General features: G+C 39.3%; 1 protein-coding gene across 5 annotated transcripts in view; it reads right to left on the bottom strand.

Annotated features, from left to right (window-relative positions):
* Nucleotides 1-518: 518 nt before the first annotated feature.
* SAMSN1 (SAM domain, SH3 domain and nuclear localization signals 1) overlaps nt 519-21,986 on the bottom strand; it is a 218,261-nt gene continuing 196,793 nt past the window's right edge. For all 5 annotated transcript variants that reach the window (XM_072994045.2, XM_072994044.2, XM_020785462.3 and 2 more), the window contains 4 exons: nt 20,776-20,927; nt 14,082-14,288; nt 9,139-9,289; nt 519-1,731 (listed from right to left, as the gene is read on the bottom strand). In XM_072994045.2, the coding sequence (XP_072850146.2) occupies nt 1,532-1,731; nt 9,139-9,289; nt 14,082-14,288; nt 20,776-20,927 (710 nt within the window). In that variant the 3' untranslated portion in view covers nt 519-1,531. The remainder of the gene's footprint in view (nt 1,732-9,138; nt 9,290-14,081; nt 14,289-20,775; nt 20,928-21,986) is intronic.

Here is a 21,986-nt window from a genome sequence, read left to right as displayed (position 1 = left end):
CTTGTATAGAAGTATTTAGCATTCTAGAACCAGGTGTTTCATATTAGTCCTTCCACCTGGATTGTCAACTGAGGAGGAGGAAATCCAGCATTTGCATGAGAGAGACCTGCACACAACTCCATCAACGCGATCAGAGGCTTCCAAGTAGATATTAAGTAGCACGGGATAGCCAGAGGGCATGATATCAGAAGCATACTGAAATGTCACAGTCTGAGCCTGAGAAAGTCATTGTTTGGACAACAGTTGTCAGAATCCCCATCTGATTTTGCCACTGGCTGGGGGATTTTGAGATATGTAGTCCAGAAAGTAACTTTCCCAAGTACTGGTCAGAAGCTTCCAGAATCTGTCAAGCTCACTAGTACTATTGAGTCATCAAAAATCCAAAATAGATTATGGAGTTTGGAGTAATGCTGCCTTTGCTACACTTCCTAGTGAAAAATCCAAGCTCACTGAATTTCCTAATCAGTCATTGCATTGTACCTATAAAATTGGAATGTATTGAATTTTCAGTCAAACCCTTTTTCAGTTTGGGGAAGCTTTATTTTCAGCATGAGACATTGAACAAAGATGATTTGTTATAATTTGTAGTAAACAAGACTGTGAAATTTCTGTTTTATAAATTTCCATGTTCAAAGTAACATGAACTCAGTGATACTAGTTTATTTTCAATCGGGTTTTAAAAGGGTGTATTTAAACCAAAGAAGGAAAATCTAACATACATGCAGATATGACCATTTGTGAGTCGTGGTGGACAATTTTACTTTATGTATTATTTTATAAATCTTAATTGTTTATTAAGAAACAGAAATTTTGTATGCCTATTTTCAAATCACACACATTAAAAGAATGGTTCCTTCATAGAAATGGAAATCATATTCTTAATCATATATATAAAACACATTGATGATGTATTCAGAATACACAGTCCAGTGTGATGTAAACAGTCGACTGTCTAGTATACACTAATGTTTCTTCACTCACAGCAGTGTATATTGTTTTCAGTAATTATTAGGGTTAACTCTGCATATTGTATTAATTAAATTAGAGCCAGAAATATTCATAATCAAACATTTGACTGCTTACATTATAATTGCAGAGGCATTCTGGTGGCACAGTAGTATTTCATATAAATGTATCATCAGATAAAAATGACAGGATAACTAGCCTTTGCTTTGCAAAATAACAAATTATGTACACTATTTACAATATTTAGATTGTTTTTTAGTTTTAGAGAGGAAAAGTCTTAGAATTATAAACCATTAGCTAGTCAATCTTGTATGACAGAAAAGTAATTTCCTGTACAAATAATGTATAAAAATGCAATCACTCTGCCTTTAGGAAAATTAAAAATGAATTGAAAAACCATCACCTATGCTTTTAAGAGGTTTGTATAATTGTTTTTAAAAGCTGGAAATCAGATGACAGGCTTGATAATGTTTGTTACTGCATTCATATGCTTACAGACAAATTCAGTGCATTTGTTGAAGCCACAAATTCAGTGTTAACAATTTTGCTGAGAATGTGAATGGATTCAATTTGATTCTGTAATGGTGATTGTCTTTACCATATCAGACAAATTCTCTGTATCCAGGTCTTCTTTGCTGTGATCTGAATTTTCTGGTGAGATGTAACAACCAGAGTCTCTTGGACAGTCATTTAACTGTGTCTTGTTAAAGCTGAGGTCAGGGCTTAAGCTCTGTGGCACTTGCTCTGTTTCTTGCTCTTGTTCATCTGTAAGAGGGAAATAATACATTATGAAATTCTTTTGAGTAAGAGATTGATAGTTAAATTATTGCTCAGCAAAACATTAAAAAAAGGCATGAAGTGCCTTACAAACCACTTGAGTAATAATGAAGCAGTCTGGGGTGACAATGAGAATAAGGGAGAGACTGATTCAGATCCCAGATCAGCCATCAAGCTAATGGGGTGACCTTCATTTCTTAGCATAACTTATCTCACACAATGTCTTTTACAGCTGTGTCTCACCAAGAAGTATACAAAAAAGAGAGATAAACACTAAACGAGCTTGCCTCGAACTGCTGCCTTTCAGATGTCTTGATTACTGTATATTGTCCATCATTTTAAACCACTGAAGAGGTTAGCTAAGGCTAGCTAAAACTTTGGGAGACCATCAGATTGAGGAATGTTGCATTAGACATATCAAGATAATTAGACACATGAGATACCACATAATTGCCGATTTAAACATTACCATAATGATTCCAATAAATGAAACAGCCAGCATAAACTACACTTGATAGGTCAGCAGTTGCAGCTGGCCCCTGAGATTTCACAGCCCAAACCTGAGAGTAAAGGGTAGGCACTTGTGATGGCAAAGAGGAGGGGCATGCAAAGTTTGAGAGGAGCCCTTTCATGCTGTAACAAGTAGCACTAAGTGATCTGAACTAGGCCTAAATATGAACTGTCAATCTGAGGAGGTGGTACAAAATGGTTGTTACATGTACAGTACTGATTTTGTTGTGAGGGTGAAATGACAGAAGCCAACTACGCAGTCCTAGGCTTCTTGGAACCAGGAAGGATAAAAATTACAGAGAAAAAAATGGTAGCATAACAACAATAATTGCAGCTACAGGCTAAATAAATAAATAAATAAATAAATAAATAAATAAGCAAGCAAGCAAGCAAGCAAGCAAGCAAGTCAGCCTGATATAAGGAAGGAATACATAATTACTGCCTTATCAAGGGGCAGGCCTTGTTTTGCCCAATAATGGAGCCTTAGGGCAGACTCTTTTTGAGTATAGTGGGAATGCTCTAGCTGAGCCCTTGTGCTATCCTTCAGGGGCCTTTATATGTTAAGAAGACTGACACCAGGAAATCAATACATATGGTCTTTTGATCATCTAATTTTAAAAGCAACCACTTCCTCCTAACTCAACATGCAAGCTTGCATTTGTAGCATTTTGTCACTAAGGGCAGATGTTGGTCTTAATCTGTACAATTTTAGTTAAGGCACAGGATACAGAAATAGATTTTTAAAGGCTACTGTTAAATGTTGCAGCATCAGCGGAACATGCTATCTTATCAGCTACAAGAAGTCATGTAATTTTCCTAAAGCATAGCAGTTTCATAAAAGATAAATGGCTTTTAGTCAGAGTTGTCTGAGATAGGGTTAGCAGTGTCTATGATATGCATCATTTTGACATGTATATTCTGATATTACTTTAGTCTGTAGGATTAAGCTATGGATACTGAAGAAATATAAGGCTGATGACATACACTCTGACAAGAGCTATGTTATTAATATTCATTATCTGCATTTTTGTCCTTCTTTTGTCCTTGAGATTTGTTTCTGTAAATGTACAGGTGTCTCCCTTATAGAAAGAGAAGGCTGTGGCGCATGTCATAAAAATGTGCAATTCAAATGAATGTTATTTTGAAAGTAATTGTTGCATGCATGAGCTTTATTGTTATGTGCGGTCAAGTTTTCTCTGACTTATGTTGACCATTTGAATGAGAAATCTCCAAGATGTCCCCAGCAGTCCTGCTCTGATCTTGTAAACTCAAGCTGTGGGTTTGTTTAGGGAGTTGATCAATCTCTTCTTGGATTACCCTCCTTTCCTGCTGTCTTCAACTTCCCCAGCATTATTGTTTTTTTCCAGAGAATCCTGCCTTCTCATGATGTACCCAAAGTAGGATAACCTGTTTCAACATTTTTTTGCATCAAGATAGTTCAGGCTTGATTTGCTCTACGCCCCACTTGTTTGTCTTTCTGGTAGCCCATTGTATCCACAAAGCTCTCCTCCAGCACCATATTTCAAATGAAATCATTTTTTTCTTGACAGCTTTCTTAACTGTCCAGCTTTCACCTCCATACATAGTGATGGGAAATATAAGACTGTGGATAATTTTGATCTCCAGTGACATAACCCTACATTTGATTATCTTTTGTAATTCTTTCATTGCTGCTCTTCTGAGTCTCAGTTTTCTTCTGATTTCTTGGCTGCAGTCTCCATTTGCATTGATGATTGAATCAAGGTATACAAACCCTCTAAATATTTCAATTTCTTCCTTGTCAACGTCCAAGTTGTGTAGTTTTTCTGTAATCATAATTTTAATTTTCTTAATGTTCAACTGCAGTCCTGCTTTGGCACTTTCTTTTTTTCACTTTCAGTAGAAGTCATTTGAAGCTATTGCTGCTTTCTGCCAGTAAGATGGTATTATCTGCATATCTTAAATTATTGATGTTTATTCTACCAATTTTCAGAAATGACCCAGGCTTTTCTCAAAAGATGTATATAAAGACATCTAATTAAAGTGGCCCTTTCATTTTTTTTCATTGCTTAGTTTAAATGTTAGCACATGACAATAACTGTATGATGGCATCTATGCTATCTTTTCAGAAAAATACCTTCTCTAAGTGCAAGGTTGGAGGAAACTTCTTTTGTCTTGATACAATACAGCAGCGATATATTTCACAGGACATTTCAAGGGTTCATATCAATCATTTAGACTCCTTGATATGTGAATTCTACTGGTGATATGTTGAGTATCATCAGGAAGACAACTTTGATGAGAACATTTAATGGTGTTCTAGATTAGGGATGGGGAACTTTTTTATTCTTGAGGACAACCCAGTTCTCCGGATATCATCATGAGGACTAGAGGTTTATTGCAGTACCCACCTAGTTACCTTACTGCAAATCAAGCTCTCATGGTAAAGCAGCTGATCTCTAGCAGTAAGGATATCACAGAAACAGAAAGCATACACTTGTGTGCTGTGAGCCGTTAGTTGAAAAGAATAATATTTCCAAATATCTCCCTAAAGATGCACATTTGAAGTTGTTCTAATGTCATATAAATCTAGAACCACTCATATAATAACCTGTAGAAAGAACTCTCTAGCAGATGATAAACCAGAATAGTTACAAGGAAGACTAAAAGTGGCCAAAGTCCAAAGAAGGCTCTTTGCTATTAATCCTCATGTACCAGTGCAGCTGTTTGAGTTTCCTGTATTAGAGCTGTATCTGTTTCAGAATCCCATATAGAACCAAACCTGTAAGGGAGGCATTGCCTGACATGATCACCATATTCTATAAGCCAAAAATGGCTGGGATAAAATGTGGGTTATTGTTGTGTATCCGCTAATATAATGTGTGTGTGTGTGTGTGTGTGTGTGTGTGTGTTGTGGTGTGTGTGTGTGTGTGTGTGTGTGTGTGTGTGTGTGTGTGTGTGTGTGTGTGTAATGCCCCATGCCATATTTGGCAATCTATGATGCCAAGAGGCAGAAGAGACACAACCTCTAGTCAGAGCTGTTGAGATGTTTAGAAGGAACCCTTGGTCCTGACCCCCTTTGTCTCTGCCTTCTCCATTCAAGCAGTGATGCAGCTGAAGAAGAGAGCATCCTATTTGCATATACATTCCATATGGAAGCAAAAGCCCACATCTTCATGTGTAGACTGTACACATGAGCAGGAACTTCTCGTCTTCAACAGGGTGGGTAGAGCTAGTCCCCTCTGTGTTGACAGCTCTGGTTTCTGTAGAAGACGAATAGAGTTGTATTCTGACTGTAAAGAACTTTGCCCTGTTTGGCAGGTGTCTGGAATTCTCAACAAATTCAAGAAATAAGAAGCAACATACATAAAACCCAACCCATACCCTAAAATCTAGGGCAATGAAAAGGCCTTCAGGGAATTAACTTGGTGAGATGTGGATTATTAGGACATCCAAAACCAAATCTCACTTAAAGTCATATAGTGAGAGAAGCAGCTATCAGTTTACAAACTTTGTTGTTGTTGTTGTTGTTGTTGTTGTTGTTGTTGTTGTTGTTGTTGTTGTTGTTGTTGCTGTTGCTGTTGCTGTTGCTGTTGCTGTTGCTGTTGTTGTTGTTAGTTTGATTGAATTTAATTTAGTTACCGAGGCAAGAACATGTAGTGTATTTTTAAAACCATTATGGATTTGTTTGCAAGAACAAAGGCATCAGCCTTTTTTGGAAGTTATTTTAGTTACAATAATAAGAGTTATTTGCTTGTGCAAATGTATTGCCTGTACAGTCAAACTCATGAAGGCTAAATGTGTAAAATTTTGGACACCATGAATACTACAATGTCATATCTGGCCCATAGGTGAATCAATCATCTCAGTCTTTAATAAATGAGATGAAGTATTGCAGACATTTGTTTAAGGGAGACACACTTTAATAACCCATTGAAATTTTCCTTGCACTAAAAGAACATTTCTATATCCGGGTGATGGCTAGGGGTATATTTTGGGTCCTTCATTATAATTTCTGCAATCAGTAACTAGATTCCCTTGTACAATTGAGTAATTATGCTGCTCACTTCTAAGCAGTACAGATAATCAATTTTAATTAGGAAATCATTTATAGTAGGCAAAGCCATGCCTATTTAAGGGGAAAAAAAACCCCTGACCTTCAGAAGTTGATTTCAGATGCAATATTTGGTTACTACAATGATGTTCAGCTTTTTCAACCCAATTTTCCACTTGGGTTGACTTAAGCACAGTGGTTTAGACAAGGTCATGCAGAATTAGTTTCTCTGCTAAGAGTTGACCCCAAGATCACATTGGCTCCCATTCTTTCATTATAATTACTTGACTGAATGACCTATTATATCCCATTGCATACCTACTGATTTTTCTGATCTTCTACCTTACTGACCTACATTGGTAAAAACACTGCTGTTCTATATCAAATAGAGAGGATCAATTTGCTCCTGAGAACTGCTTCAAGGTTTGTTATTCAAATATTCCTTAAACATGTATTAAGATAAGTGCATAGTGTCTGCCAAAGCTTCTCTGAGGCCATGGGTTAATCTCTTAATGCATTATACCATGCATATGTTTGAGCCACATATCACCAGCTCTTCCTCTGCTTTCACTCGGCTGAGTATAGAGCACTGCCGTTCCTTTAACAGATGAACTTGGTCACAGTCAGGCTACAATTGTATAAGATCTACCCAACTGTAAAGAGCATAGCACCAAGTCTGCTGCCCTGTGATGAACTTAAAACTGCCAGGGTGTCAGCTGCTTAAAATCCAGCGTTGGGAACATCTTTAGATCCAAAACCCCTGGCCAGTTGTTTCACAGTAGCATCCTGGTTTAGCTGACTGGCAATGCTATCCTAACTCAAACATGGGGGAGGTTAGGATTAGATGCAAGCTTAATTCTCTATTAAAATGCTCTTCTGCCACCAGAGTCCTCGTCTCCTAGCTGATCCCAGAGTTCTGCCAATAGAGCTACATACTAGTACAAATGTTTTACAGGCTAAGATCTGCTGACAGAAGAGACCCAAAAAAAAAAAAAAAAAAAAAAAAAAAAAAAAAAAAAAAAAGGCCGGAGTACAACCCTTTTCTAGCCCATGGACACAGCCACAGTGCACCACAGAATTAGATCAATGTGAGGTTGGTCCTAATTTTCACCTTTCTTAGGCTGGACATGGCTTGGATTCAGCAGAGCTTCATATGGTCTCAACTGGTGTAATGTTAACTGGCATTTAGCTGCTTTGGCAAGTCAGGATTAGACTCTACATTATAGTATAGATACTATACTATTTACAGAGGCTTGGGACATACAAGAAATCCAGCCATTTCTATCCCACATAAATGGGTAGGCTGTAGCCTTATTCAAATGTTGTTGGATAAATATGTGAAGAGGGAGAGTATGCTAACAATGGAAAATCAGCACTCTGGATTTCATGGAGAGTCTCCATGCACAGCAGAGGTCCTCTGCTTCAGAAAATCACTTGAAGCAGCAGCACTCTCCTCAAAAAATTACTGAACCACCTAACTGGCCTCTTATATAGCAAGCAAAGGAAAGTCCAGAAGAATTTTGCAGATCTTGGACTATGCATACCAAACCAGCCCTCTGCACTGGATACTGTGCAAATATTCTCCACCAAAGGAAAAAAATGTCTATGATGCAAAACTTACTTTTCTGAAGAAGCAGAAGAAATAAAACAATCTATCTAATTTACTACAGAGCTGCTTGACCTGCAATGAAAACACCATGAAATTATGCAATAATATCATAAATCTATCTATCCATACACTGAGTCAAGCAGAAATGCCAGTCCTCTCACAGGGCCTGTCCTTTTGACCCACAAAACCCATATGGATGATACAGCCATCTGGTAACCTAGAAGCCTTTTCACACAAACCATGACTCAAAGAATATTTCCAAACTTTGACAAGCTGGATGACAAAACAGAAGCTGTGCCTTAATTTCTAAAGTATGAGGAGGAAGTGTTCAATGGCACAAGGAAGAAATACTGTATATACTGACCACATCCACCTTCCTCCCAGCACCACAGAATGAATTCTATGTGGACTCCTCTAGAGTGTCAGAACAAAGAATTGGGCCTCAATACTGAATTATTTCACCACTGCACCCAGGCTGAGATCTTCCACAAGGGACACAATTTAATATCCACTCTTACCTGGACAGACCACAACGTTAGACACAGATTGAAAAACAATACCAACATTGTCATCAAAGATGCAGATAAGGGTGGCCCTGTGGTTGTCACTGATACACCGAGCTACACACAGGAAGTTGAGAGACAATTATCGAACTTTAAATTTTACTAGCTTCTAACTACAGACCGAACTGTCAAATATCAAAAGGAATTTCAAAATGTTATGGAAAACTTCTCTGAAAATGCATATGAGCAAATCCTGTCTAACACACCTTAAGAACCACAACCAGCCACCTTCTACCTGCTACCAAAAATACACAAAACAGGGAACACCAGTAGATGTATTGTATCAAGCATTAATACAGTCATGGTTGGATATGTATGTGGACTCCATCCTCAAACAATATGCTTGCAAAAACATGATTTTTTTTTTCATTTCAAAGCATGGAAAAATTACTTTTGGGGAACTACAGTTTTCCAGATCACAAAGGCAGAAAGGGCAATGACAGTGATGGCTAGGGAATTCTGGGAGGTGTAGTATAAAATTGTAATTCTTCCATGCATTATTTTTGCTCTTCTGTAAGGTGGGCTAATCCAACTTCATGGCATATTAGAAGCTGTCTTTTCAGGCATGCCCAGAGAAGTATGTTAGACTCTAGCACCATTACTTAATTTTTTTTAAAAAAAATGTACAGATTTGTTAATTATAACGCCAGTACACCAGCAAGTAGAAACTTAGCACATACTTTCATAGTCCTGAAGATTCTCAATAGCACAGAGTAACCTTGTTCGATCTTCTGGGTCTTCAATATTAAGTTCAATTAAATGGCATTCTTTTAGATCTTTCAAATCTTCCAGTGTTTCATAGCCATTTAGCAAGAGGGTTGATGAATAGTCCTGTGAAAAGAAATGTAAATTTATACTGTTAGAAAGATAGGCATGTTTACATAGGTAGCTTTTTGTCTTGCATTTGGGGGTAGGGGTGGAGAAACGACAATAATATGCTAAGTATAGCTTTGATGCTTTTAGCTCATTAGCAATCCACATTCTGATGGTTCATGATAAAGGCAGAGCATGTGCTTCCCTCCAAACTACAGTCACCCTGGTATCTGAGCTACCCTGAATTACAATAAATTGTATAATAATCTTAGAACTGCAGGGCTGGGAAGGACTCCATGGATAATCAAGTCCAGCCCCTCTCAAGGAGGCACAGTGGGGAATCAAACCCCCTGGTAGGCTCCACAGCCAGATGCCTCAACCAATGAGTTATCCAGCAATTAATACATTTTAAAGAAGGTAATAACACTATTGCTCCTTCTTATTAGTTTATTAAGACATAACTGATGTTTCATTACTGTCTATACTGTATTGAATATGTGTACACTGAACTAAGCTCAAGAATGCTAAATTTGTAATTACGTTATGACATTTGGCTGAATGCCTTCTGCTTAATGTAGTATGCCCATTAGTGAGTCAACTCTTCCATAAATTCTATTGATTCAATAGGCTTACTCTAGTGGCAGCTTACTATACTAAGCAACAGGATTTCAACCCTGGGGGGAAGGATGTCTATGACATTTCACATTTTCTTTGCAACCTACATTTGAACCCATAAGCACATTTAGACATGTTTGTGAGTAATCTGGTGAGAAATGTCGTAAAAATCCTCCCCCTAACAAAACATTTATTATCATATGGTGAAAGAGCCATAAGTGGCATTGGATCCTGATGGAATCATGCTTAGAAGAGACTCCTTAAAATCAGTGGGACCTAGTTAATCAAATTTAGCTTTCCTGTGGAAATATCTGTTAAAATGCTGTTAATTATACAAAGGTATGTTAATAGAATAAATCTAACATTAATATCACTTAAAGTAAGTGCTAAAATGAGTTGGAGTTGTTAGTCAAAACTAAATCAAGTCTCATTGATTTCTGTGGATTTGCCCTAGTTAGGAATAACACTGGATTTAGTCCAGTATTTATTAATGTAAAGCTAAAATGAATTAATGAAATTAATATATGGAAAATATACTTCTTTCCTTATAGGAAAAAGCTAGCTTTCATAGACCACAGCCTATTCTGTCAGAGGCCTTCAGAGGCCTATGCAGAATCAGGCTCCAATCCACAAAAGCTTATACCAAATACAACAAACTCACCTTTAAGATGGCACAAGATTTTGTTGATTTTGCTACACTTAATTGAATTACCTTGCTATCTTGCTCACTGAAATCAGTGGAACTAAAGTTGTAATTCTGTGCATTTTTGCCTGGTGATAAGTCCTGTTGAACTCGATTAGGAAGTGGCTTTTGAGCAAAAATCAGACACACGCTTATAGCTCTGTATTCCTTTTGTTTATATACCTACAAATTTGGCAAAATATTTCAATATCTAGGCTAAGGCCAATCCAAAACTCTAAAGATTCTTTATTCTCCTTTACATTGATTTACAGTCCACTTTGCTGTATTCTTTTATCAAATCACAATGGAGTACAGAAATATTTATATCTAGTTTGTAGGGAAAATAATGTCAACACACTACAATTTATAAGTCTGCCATTCCAAGCAGTACAGCATTTCTGCATACAACATAAAGCATGGTAGCACAGACATTTGACTCTGTGTATGGTGCATATTTATAGGTGTACATTTCTGAAACCTGTGCATGTGAGAGGATTTCATTTATGCTTCTTGCTGTTCAAGGTTAAGAGTAGTAATTAGCATCTGAAAATGGCACTGTCATTACGAAGCATTAGATAAGTACTGCTTATATTGGGTAACATCAATACTGTAGGTTTCCCCCTCTATAATTTAATACAGCTATAGTAGATATGAAACTTTTATAAATCCTAGGAACTACACTTAAATCAGTTACAAACTATATTTTGGTCCATAAACAAAATGAAGTGAAGGATTTTATTAATTATGTAATAAGTAAACAACTGCCAGACTCATCAAAGGGATCTGCTGCTTTCAGCAATGCAGTTTGTTTACAAGGTGTGGAAGGTTGGTACCAAAGTGATGGCAGGTTCCCTCAAAGTCAATCGTTTCCGAGTTGCAAAGAGGAAAACATGCCTGTGCTTTCAGATGTCAGAGACCAGCTCTCTTTTAGCCAGCTGTTCCCCAGTACATAGACCTGATACCTGCAGAGTCTGTTCCTCTGGGAACAGCAGCCAGAAAAATTGCCTTTGGCAGAGCACAGGGGATGTTCCAATTTCCTTTTGCTATAGAGCCTTGTTCTGTAGACCCTTGGAGATGGGCACTAACCAAGTGGCAGTACTGGAGAGCTGTGCCATGTAGTTGCAAGTCTTCTGAGCAACAGTAGCTCTGCCAGGGCAAAGGGAGTCATTATCAAATTTGCCACTCTTGCCCCTTGCAGTCTGATGTGACTGCCTCACTGAGGCTAATGGAATGACTGGCTTTGGTCTCGGCTATGATGCCTAGATCATAGCTACTTGGTAGCCAGATTTAACACAGAAAAGTAGCAGTAATATGTTCTATGCCACCTAAGCATTTAAACTTAAAGCATGCATCACATATTTTTCTCTGGGAATCCTTATAAAGATTTTATACAGGCTAATATTAGCAACATCATCATCATAGACTTTTATGGACTACCATATAGGATTACTGAGATAATGGCTGGAAATTTATTGAAATTCGTGTAAAATCAGAGTACTTGTGAGATTCAGTTGTAGCTAACCGATGAGGTGGTGGGATGCATCTTGGTTGTGTAATTCAGCACATGACCAGAGTACATCCTGGCATCTCACAATTAGCCACAGTTAACTGCAGTAAGTTACTTAAACACCAATAGGATTCTCACCATTAGGTATGTTCATTTATTGATTCATTTTAATCAATTTTTACCTAATCTTTCCAGCTAGGAATGCCCAAGACACCAAGCAACCTACATGTGTATTAAATACACTAAATGATCAGGAGAGACACAGAAGTACAAATAGTTACTGTAATTGCTGATTTATGTGTTCTATCAGATTTTGGAGTCTGGAACTAAATCTGTAGAATAACTCCCAAATATTAAAAATTGGAGAATAAGTAGACAACTTTTTTTAATCTGAAAAAAAAATCACCCTTATATCTTTTAGTGGCCAATTAAAAAATATGAGATGGGGACTTGGAGTGATGCCCCCAAATATGAGTACAAGGGGGCTTTCTAAGCTTCATTTTCCCCCAAATTCTAATTTACTTTCATCTAAATTTTTGGGATATTGGAGGCCATATCTTGGCCCAATAAGGCTACAAATAGCTTAAGGGCTACATATTACTTGGCTTATAAAAGCTGCTAGAAAGGGACTGGTAAAGTGGGTAGGAGGAGTGGTGAATGCTTCTTTACAACAGGGTAGGATTCCTGCATGCTTAAAGGAGACAATAATAAGACCATTTTTGAAAATGTCTTCCTTGGATCCCACAATACTGAATAATTACTGACCAGTCTGTACTATTCCATTCTTGGGCAAGGTACTGGAACAGGCTGTGGTGTCTCAGCTTCTGAATGAGATGGATTATCTATATCAGTTTCAATTTGGCTTCAGCCCTGGTTATGGGACAGAGATTGCTTTGGTTGCCATGGTGGATGCCCTACACCAAGAAATGGACAGGAGGAGTGTCTCCCTGTTGATACTTCTGGACCTCTCAGGAGCTTTTGAAAGCACAGACCATCTCTCTGGGATGGAACTTGGAAGCACTGTTTTATGGTGGCCTGTCCATCCTGGAGGAGAGCACTCAGAAGGTGGTGCTGGAGGACTCCTCTTTGACACCCTGGGTGCTGACCTGTTGGGTCTCTCAGAGCTTTGTCTTGTTTTCTATGCTATTTAACTTGACATGAAACCACTGAGAGAGATCATCCAACATTTTGAGGTTTGGTGCCACTCTTAAGTGGATGGCACCCACCTCTATCTCTCTTTTCCATCTAAACCTGAGGAAATTATTTTGGCTTTAAGATAAGCGTCTGCTATCCATAATGGGCTGGATGAGGTGAATAAACTGAAACTTAATCAAGACAAGACAGAGGTGCTCCTGGTCAGTCAAGGCAGATCAAGGAATAAGGATACAGCCTGTGCTGGATGGGCTTCCACTCCTTCTGAAAACACAGGTGTGCAGCTTAGAGGTGGTGGTCAGGAGTGCATTGTACAATTAAAACTGGTGTGCCAGCTGCCCCTGTTGCTGGAGAGGTTTGATCTAGCCATGGTGACACATGCCTTAGTTATATCCTGGCTGGATTACTGTAACACACTCTATGTGGAGCTGCCTCTGGGAAGTGTCAAGAAAACCAGCAGGTCCAAAATGCTGCAGCCAGATTGATAATTTGGGCTTGTTACAGAGATCACATAGCTTCCCGCTACAGAGCTCCATTGGCTGCTGATCCATTTCCAGGCACAATTCCTTCCTTCCTTCCTTCCTTCCTTCCTTCCTTCCTTCCTTCCTTCCTTCCTTCCTTCCTTCCTTCCCTCCTTCCCTCCCTCTCTCCCTCTTATAACACACCCTATATCTTATTTGTAGACAACTAAGTCTAGGTTGAAGAAATTATCAGCTTCAAGCCATTATTTCAAACCTTTCTTGGTGTTTCCCAAACTAGATGAAAACAAGATAAGCAAAAATAAGCTAAAGAAACGTAACAGCAGTACCAGCACAAACAGCAGCACTGGCACAAAAATAAATAAATTGACAGACCTGGAGATGGATCCGTTCCAGGAGTTCCTGAAGAGAAGCAGGCTTGACCCTTTTGCTCCTCTTGTGTGGCTTTATCTTTCTGGGTGTGGATTCCTCTTCTGTAATAAGATCCACATAAATGAATTTGAAGTTTCCCACCTTGTTGTTTAGCAACCCTGTCCACATGCCCATTGGGGTTTTACAGATGATGTCAATTATATCTCCTTTCTAGAAGAAGAAGAAGAAGAAGAAGAAGAAAAATAAAAATAAAATGGGTCTCTGAGATACATTGGCTTGACAAGGTCAATTTGCTTTGGTTAACCAAAGCTAACATTGCCTCAAAGGGAAATTAGAATAAACTCACCCACATATGTTTGAACACACACATTTTAACAGAGTACATTTGCTAATACAAAAAGAATTTGTTTTATAAACATTTTTTTTAAATTGAGAGGAAGAGACAAAAATAGTCCAGTTAATATATTAGCATTCTCCAGCCTAGTGCTTGACTAATGCATCTGGCTACAGTTCACATAATCTCCACCTAATTTTTCAGATCTTCCATATTGATCAGAGGGTTTCCATAGACAGTGAAAGTCCTTGCCTTCACATCATCTCCCACTATGCTTAGAGGGTCATGGAACTGGGGATACAATTTAAACTACTACATTTTACTTCCTTATTTGTTGATAATCTTTCTCAATCTTAGTCCACTACACCTTGCTCGCATGTTCCGATATCAAGAACCATGGAGCCAGAAGTTGTGAGTTCAATTCCCCACTGTGCCTCCTTAACAGGGACTGGATGTGATTATCCATAGGGTCCCTTCTAGCTCTGCAGTTCTAAGATTACGATCTAAGAATGGTATATAGCCATTATGACTATTGGCCTTTAGCTTTATCTTCCATTTATTTGCCTAATCTCTATTTAAAGACATCCCAAGTGAATGATGATCTCTTCATGTGGTATTGATTTCCATAGTTTTAACTCTATAGTGTCTTCTAGAGTTGGCCATGTGTGCTTGTGCATGTGCATGCATTTATTTCTGGACATCTGATAATACTTGGGGTTGTGCTTAGTCACACTTGTTGGCACTTCCTGTTCCAAATGCCAATGCACCAGTTCCAAGCCACACTCAAAACTATTTACAACATATTTTTCAAATCTTGTCATTCTCCATGGCTGTTTCCTGCCCATCTTCTCCTAGTCTCCACCCTCACATGATAAATAATGGCTGTCCATTTCTTTGCATCAATCAATGGTCTATTGTGTATAAAAGGATAAGAGGAAAAATTGGTGCAGTTTTCTAATATGTATAATCCAATGAAATAGCTGCATCTAGAAGGACCTAGATTTAGTCTCTTTAAGAATCAGATCACTTCTGAGTTGTTTTTTTTTTTTTAAATGCGCTATACTATGCTGGTAATTGTGCAGTAGTGACAGTATTACTTCCCTCCCCATAGAGCTCCACCACACCATCTCTGTGCTTCAATTTGTGGGCACCAATGGATCCTCCTTCCTTCCCTGCTTCATTGTTTACTCTCTTTTGTGCGCATGAGCAAGGCTGGATATACACTCGTTTCACATGATAGTGAGTGTCAGAATATCAGTACAGGCAGATGGCTAACCAGACATGCTCTTCACTGAGGGTTATTGGTTAGCTGGTTAAGCTGGCCCTGAAGGTTCTGCTTGAAAACATGCCACCTGCTCTGAGCAGCCACCATTTTCCTGAAAAAGAGGCTAATTGGGCTGCTGGCAAGAACAACTACAACAAGGATGATGAAGGCATCAAGAGGCAGTCTTAGAAGGGGGAGGCAAGGGGCATATTTGTACCTGGAGGGATTGTGGGGCAGGGGGGGATGATGGCAGTTCTTCCACCTCAAACAGTGGGAGAGCATATTGCCAGTTTTAAAAATAATGTTTCAGTAAAAAAACTGACAGGAGCTTTGGCTCATTCTGCTCATTATGGGATGCTGTCGTCTGCCTCTGTCCATCCTTTTGAGAAACTGCAAATAAAGTAGGAAATGGCTGGAGAGGCAAAGAGTTTGAGCACACCCACTCCTAAGATCACAACAGTGAAACACCCACCCAGTATTATAACAACATATGGCATAACTTGGAACCACACCGCTTGTTTGGTCCTGGAAATTATAGGCTTTTAAACAGACGGTAGAACTTAACAAGGATCAGGGGGGAAAGGAGACAGTTAATTTAACTGTGTGAAAAAGAACGTGACAAGGTCAACATCATTGGGATGCCAGAATCAGAAGCGGAAATTAGCACTCACAAAACACCCCCTAGAATGTAATGAGTACTGTCTAGTGAACTCCCTGTGCTGTAAGAAGAAGAGCTTGCTTTTACATGACCTAAATTTCCTACCATTCAATTTCAGTGGAAGACCATGAGTTTTATTATTGTATGAGAGATATGAAAACTTATTTCTTTCTACTTTTTTGAGTAGAGTACACTTTTAATTTCTATCATGCCTCCCTACACTCACAACATTTATAAATTACAAGCTCCAAACACTATAGCCATTCCTCATAAAGGTGTTGTTCCACACCAAATTATTTGTCTAAGAAATTGCAACCAGTTCTCTTTGAGCCAGATTGTAGCCTGTCTAATTCAGTTTGTATCCAAATATTTAAAAATATTTGTATGTATTTGTGTTTGTCAGAATAGTGGGGTGAGGTGGAGAACCATGAAAATGGCAGGAGTAAAAAGCTTCTGAGTTGAAATGGGGAGGTGAAACTGAATGTCATCAACTGCTGCTCAACCTCCAGTATACAGACAAAGCTCCCATCAATTTTCTTCATTGCTTCCTTCTTTTTCTCTTTTCCTTTTCTCCTACCTGCTCCTATCCCACAACCCAGAGTGCTGTCCTCTGAAGATGCCGGCCACAGAGACTGGCAAAATGTTAGGAAGAACAACCTTCAGAACGCGGCCAAAGGGCCCGAAAAACCCACAACAACCATTACTCAAGCCCCTTCACCATGACAAGGCAGCAATCCGTGAATGGGACAGTTTTGGTCACCGCCACTCAAAAAAGATATAGTGGAACTGGAAAAGGTGCAGAAGAGAGTGACTAAAATGATGACTGGGCTGGGGCACTTCCCTTGTGAGGAAAAGTACAGTGTTTTGGGCTCTTTAGTCAAGAGAAAAGGTGCCTAAGGGGGAACATGACTGAGACATATAAAATTATGCAGCGAATGGATAAAGTGGATAGAGGAAAGCTCTTTTCCCTCTTACACAATACCAGAACCAGGGGACATCCACTCAAACTGAGCACTGGAAGAGTGATAATAGACAAAAGAAAATATTTCTTTACCCAGTGTGTTGTTAGTCTGTGGAACTCCTTGCCACAGGATGTGATGATGGCACCTGGCCTAGATGCCTTTAAAAGGGATTGGACATATTCCTGGAAGAGTCGGACACGACTAAATGATTAAACGAACGAACGGACAAACAACCAAAACTGTACGCAATACTCCAGGAGTGGCCTTACAAGCATTTTGTTGTTGTTTAGTTGTTAAGTCATGTCTGACTCTTTGTGACACTATGGACCAGAGCACGCCAGGCCCTCCTGTCTTCCTCTGCCTCCTGGAGTTTGTTCAAATTCATGATGGTAGCTTTGATGACACTGTCCAACCATCTCGTCCTCTGCCGTCCTCTTCTCCTCTTGCCCTCACACTTTCCAACATCAGGGTCTTTTCCAGGGAGTCTTCTCTTCTAATGAGATGGCCAAAGTATTGGAGCCTCAGCTTCAGGATCTGTCCTTCCAGTGAGCACTCAGGGTTGATTTCCTTCAGAATGGATAGGTTTGTTCTCCTTGCAGTCCAGGGGACTCTCAAGAGCCTCCTCCAGCAGTTCAAAAGCATAAATTCTTCAACAGTCAGCCTTCTTTATGGGCCAGCATTTTGTACACTGGCATTATAATGTTGGCTGTTGTATTTTCAATCACCTTTTTAATGATACCTAGCATGGAACTGGCCTTTTTCACTGCTGCCACACACTGGGTTGACACTTTAATCGAGCAGTCCACCAACACACCAAGATCTCTTTCCTGATCTGTCATGGACAGCTCAGAACCCATTAGCTGATAACTGAAATTTTGATTATTTTTTTTTGCCCCAATGTGCATTACTTTACATTTTCTTATATTGAAACACATTTGCAATTTTGCCTCCCATTCTCCCAGTTTGAGTGATCCTTCTGGAGCTCTTCACAATCTCTTTTGGTTTTCAACACCCAGAAAAGTTTGTGTCAGCTGCAAACTTGGCCACCTCACTGTTTATCCTGGTCTCCATGTTGAACAGGTTGAAAAGCACCGGTCCCAGTTGCACACAATTTTCACCTCTTTTCATTGAGAAAATTGCTCATTGACACCCACTTTCTTTTTCCTGGTTCTTAGGCAATTCTCAATCCATAGAGGAACTGTTCTCTTATCCCCCGTGGAGTTTTCTCAGCAGCCTTTTGTGAGGGACTGCATCAGACACCTTCTGAAAATCCTAGATAGACAATATCCACTGGATTGTCTACATCCACATGCCTGTTGACTTTTTCAAAGAATTCTAAAAAGTTTGTGAGGCAAAACTTACCCTTATAATGTAATGTAATGTTTTTAAAAACCATTGTTGAATTGTAAGCCGCCTAGAGTGGTCGAATAAGACTAGATAGGCGGGATAGAAATCAAATAAATAAATAAATAAATAAATTATAGAAGCCATGCTGATTTTCCCTCAGCAAGGCTTGTTCTTCTATGTGTTTTAAGATTTTATCTTGGATGAGGCTTTCCACCATCTTCCCTGGAACAGACGTTAGGCTAACCAGCCTGTAGTTTCCTGGGTCCCCCCTCCTTTCCTTTTTAAAGATTGGCGTGACATGTGTTATCCTTGAGTCCTCTGGCACTGTTGCCATTTTAAAGGGCAAGTTGTATATTTGAGTTAAAAGATCAGCAACTTCTTTCCTCAGTTCCTTGATAACCTTTGAGTGGATGCCATCTAGGCCCGGTGACTTATTGATCTTCAATTTATCAATTAAGTCTAAAAAAAATCCTCTCTTTTAACCTGTATCTGATATAATTCATTAGTCAGGAGGGGTCATTCTGGCAGTAGAATCTGCCCAAGGTCTTCTGTCATGAAGACAGATGCAAAGAACTCATTTAATTTCTCTGCAATCTCCAAGTCTCCCTTTCCCTCCCTCACCATTCAGAGGGCCAGCCACTTCTCTGGTAGGTTTCTTGCTTTTAATATATTTAAAGAAGCTTTCATTATTCCCCTTTATATTGCTGGCCATATGTTCCTCAAAGTCTTTCTTTGCCTTCCGTATCATCTTCTTACATTTCTTTTGTCAAAGTTTGTGTTCCTTTTTATTTTCCTCATTTGGGAAGGATTTCCATTTATGGAAGGACCCCTCCTTGTCCTTTAAAGCCTCTCTAATTCCACTCATTAGCCATCCCAGCACCCTCTTGGACTTACTTGAGCCCTTATTTCTTTGCGGTACAGTGGACCCTCGACTTACAGATGGCTCAGCTTACAGACCTTTCGAGTTACAGACTTCTCTGGCCACAAAATTTAGGTTCGACTTGCAGCCTGAGAATCGACCTACAGACCAGAAAAAACCACAAATGGAACAAAAATGGAATAAAAACGGCCAGTTACGGGATTAATAGGTTTTCAATGCATTGTAGGTCAATGGAAACTCGACCTACAGACTTTTCGACCTGCAGCCACCGTTCTAATACAGATTAATTCCCTAAGTAGAGGGTCCACTGTATACACTACCGCTGGGCCTCTACTACCATTGTTTTAAACAGGCTCCATGCACTCTGGAGAGATTGGATTCTTTTTACCTTCCTTTTCAACTTCTTTCTAACTAGTTTCCTCATCTGAGGAAAGCCTGCCCTTTGGAGATTGAGGGTTTTTGTGTCACACACTCTCCCCTCAAGATGCATGGCGAAAGAGATCGCAGCATGGTCACTATTCCCTAGTGGCTCAGTGACATCCATGTCCCTTACCATCGGCTCCTTCTCACTCTACCTACCTTCCACTCCCTCTTCTTCTCATCATTGTAGAACCCTCAGAGACAAAACTGAAGGCACTATGAGGCATTCCTAGAGGAAAAGAATTCCATCTGCCTACAAGCAGACATAGCTTTCTCCCAGCACAGGGCATCTTTGGATCAAATCCAAACTAACACGATATTGTGGCTTATGAACTATCATTTGACCCAAACTTGTACGCTAGGCAGTAGTATGTCCTATTTCTGGAGAATTTGCATCAAACTATTGAAGCAGCTACTGTGATTTCCTTTAAACCACTTTAAAAGAGCTCATTGTTGTTATGCTCCAGTAAAAACAAAATGACAACCTAGGCAGACCCTCTTTTCTCCTGGGGCTCAAATTATTACTTTAGAGTTCTCACTCAGCAGTGAAGCAGTGCTTAATCATACCCCACATGGCTGAAAGATGAGCACAAGACATCATCCTGTCTTTGCTAATATGGAAAAGTCAAACATTGTTCCCCGAACCACCTTCCCCAGCAGTAACTCAACTCATCCTGCAACAGAATATTTGGCAGCACCCTGTGAAGTGAGACCAGAACAAAAAGTGCCAAATAATTATTAGTTATGCCACTTTAGTCTGACACAAAAAGCTTCAAGAACAAATGTCTTAAAAGGTCCCTGTGGAATAAAGCCAACCTGCAAATAGTCTCACCTTGATTTTGAGAGAGTCTGTGTCATAAGGGCTTGGTGTGAAGTCTGTGTGTACTTTGGCTTTGCCACAGAAAGGTCCAGTGTAAGGGACTTCATCATCAAGCCTTAGGCTGTCCCTATTGCTTGTTCCATCTGAGCAGCTGGTTACTCCACCTGGAAGCAAAAAGAATATTCTACCTTACATATGTCTAAGATGGATGCTACATGAACCTAAACAACTCCATAGGACATCCTCTGAAAGACATAATTGAATAGAAGCACTATAAAAATGTGGTGGCACTGTGGGTTAAACCGCAGAAGCCTCTGTGCTGCATGATCGGAAGACCAGCAGTTGTAAGATTGAATCCACACGACTGAGTGAGCTCCCGTCAGTTGTCCCAGTTCCTGCCAACCTAGCAGTTCAAAAGCATGTAAAAATGCGAGTAGATAAATAGGTACCATCACGGTGGGAAGGTAATGGCGTTCCATGTCTAGTTGTGCTGGCCACGTGACCACGGAAACTGTCTACGGACAAACACTGGCTCTATGGCTTGGAAACGGGGATGAGCACCGCCCCCTAGAGTCAGACACAACTAGAGAAATTGTCAAGGGGAACCTTTACCTTACTATAAAAATACTACCATTGCCCTACCATAAATGAGGTGGAAAGGATACAGTTCACCCCAAACTAAGCACTTTACAGTCCTAGCGAATTCATGTCCATAGGACTTAGTAGCACTTAACTTTGGCTGGATCATGCCCCTTGTAATTAATTAACATAATCCTTGCTTGAGAAAATGTGCTAACAGATGGACAGTTTGATCCTCAAAGCCCTGAAACAGCACAAATGACATTAAAATGATCAAAGTCTACATCAGCAGAGTGCAATGAAGACCAGACCTGAGATTTTCCTCTAGTCTGAAAACTAATAATGTGTACTTCTAATGTACTATTTAAATGATCATCTGTTGAATATTTTTTCTTTATTATCTTTATTCAGGAATAAGATCTTACTTCAGATGTCTTAAGTATCATACGAATAGTGCTTCAGAAGAATCTTGCTGTCAGAGGGGAAAGTGTTGGTCTCAAGATTTCTGCTATTTTGTCAGCTGAATAATGCTGGATCAGTATATTTTAGCAAGTGTTGCAACATTTCATTAAAATATGTTTTAGATAACAGCAACAGAACTTCAAAATCCCCCCTCCTCCAGAAATGCAATAGAACAAGAACAT

Source organism: Pogona vitticeps, chromosome 3, assembly GCF_051106095.1.
Source record: "Pogona vitticeps strain Pit_001003342236 chromosome 3, PviZW2.1, whole genome shotgun sequence".
NCBI lineage: Eukaryota > Metazoa > Chordata > Lepidosauria > Squamata > Agamidae > Pogona > Pogona vitticeps.
Note: the sequence above shows the minus strand (reverse complement) of the source record. Positions and strands in the feature narration are given on the sequence as shown.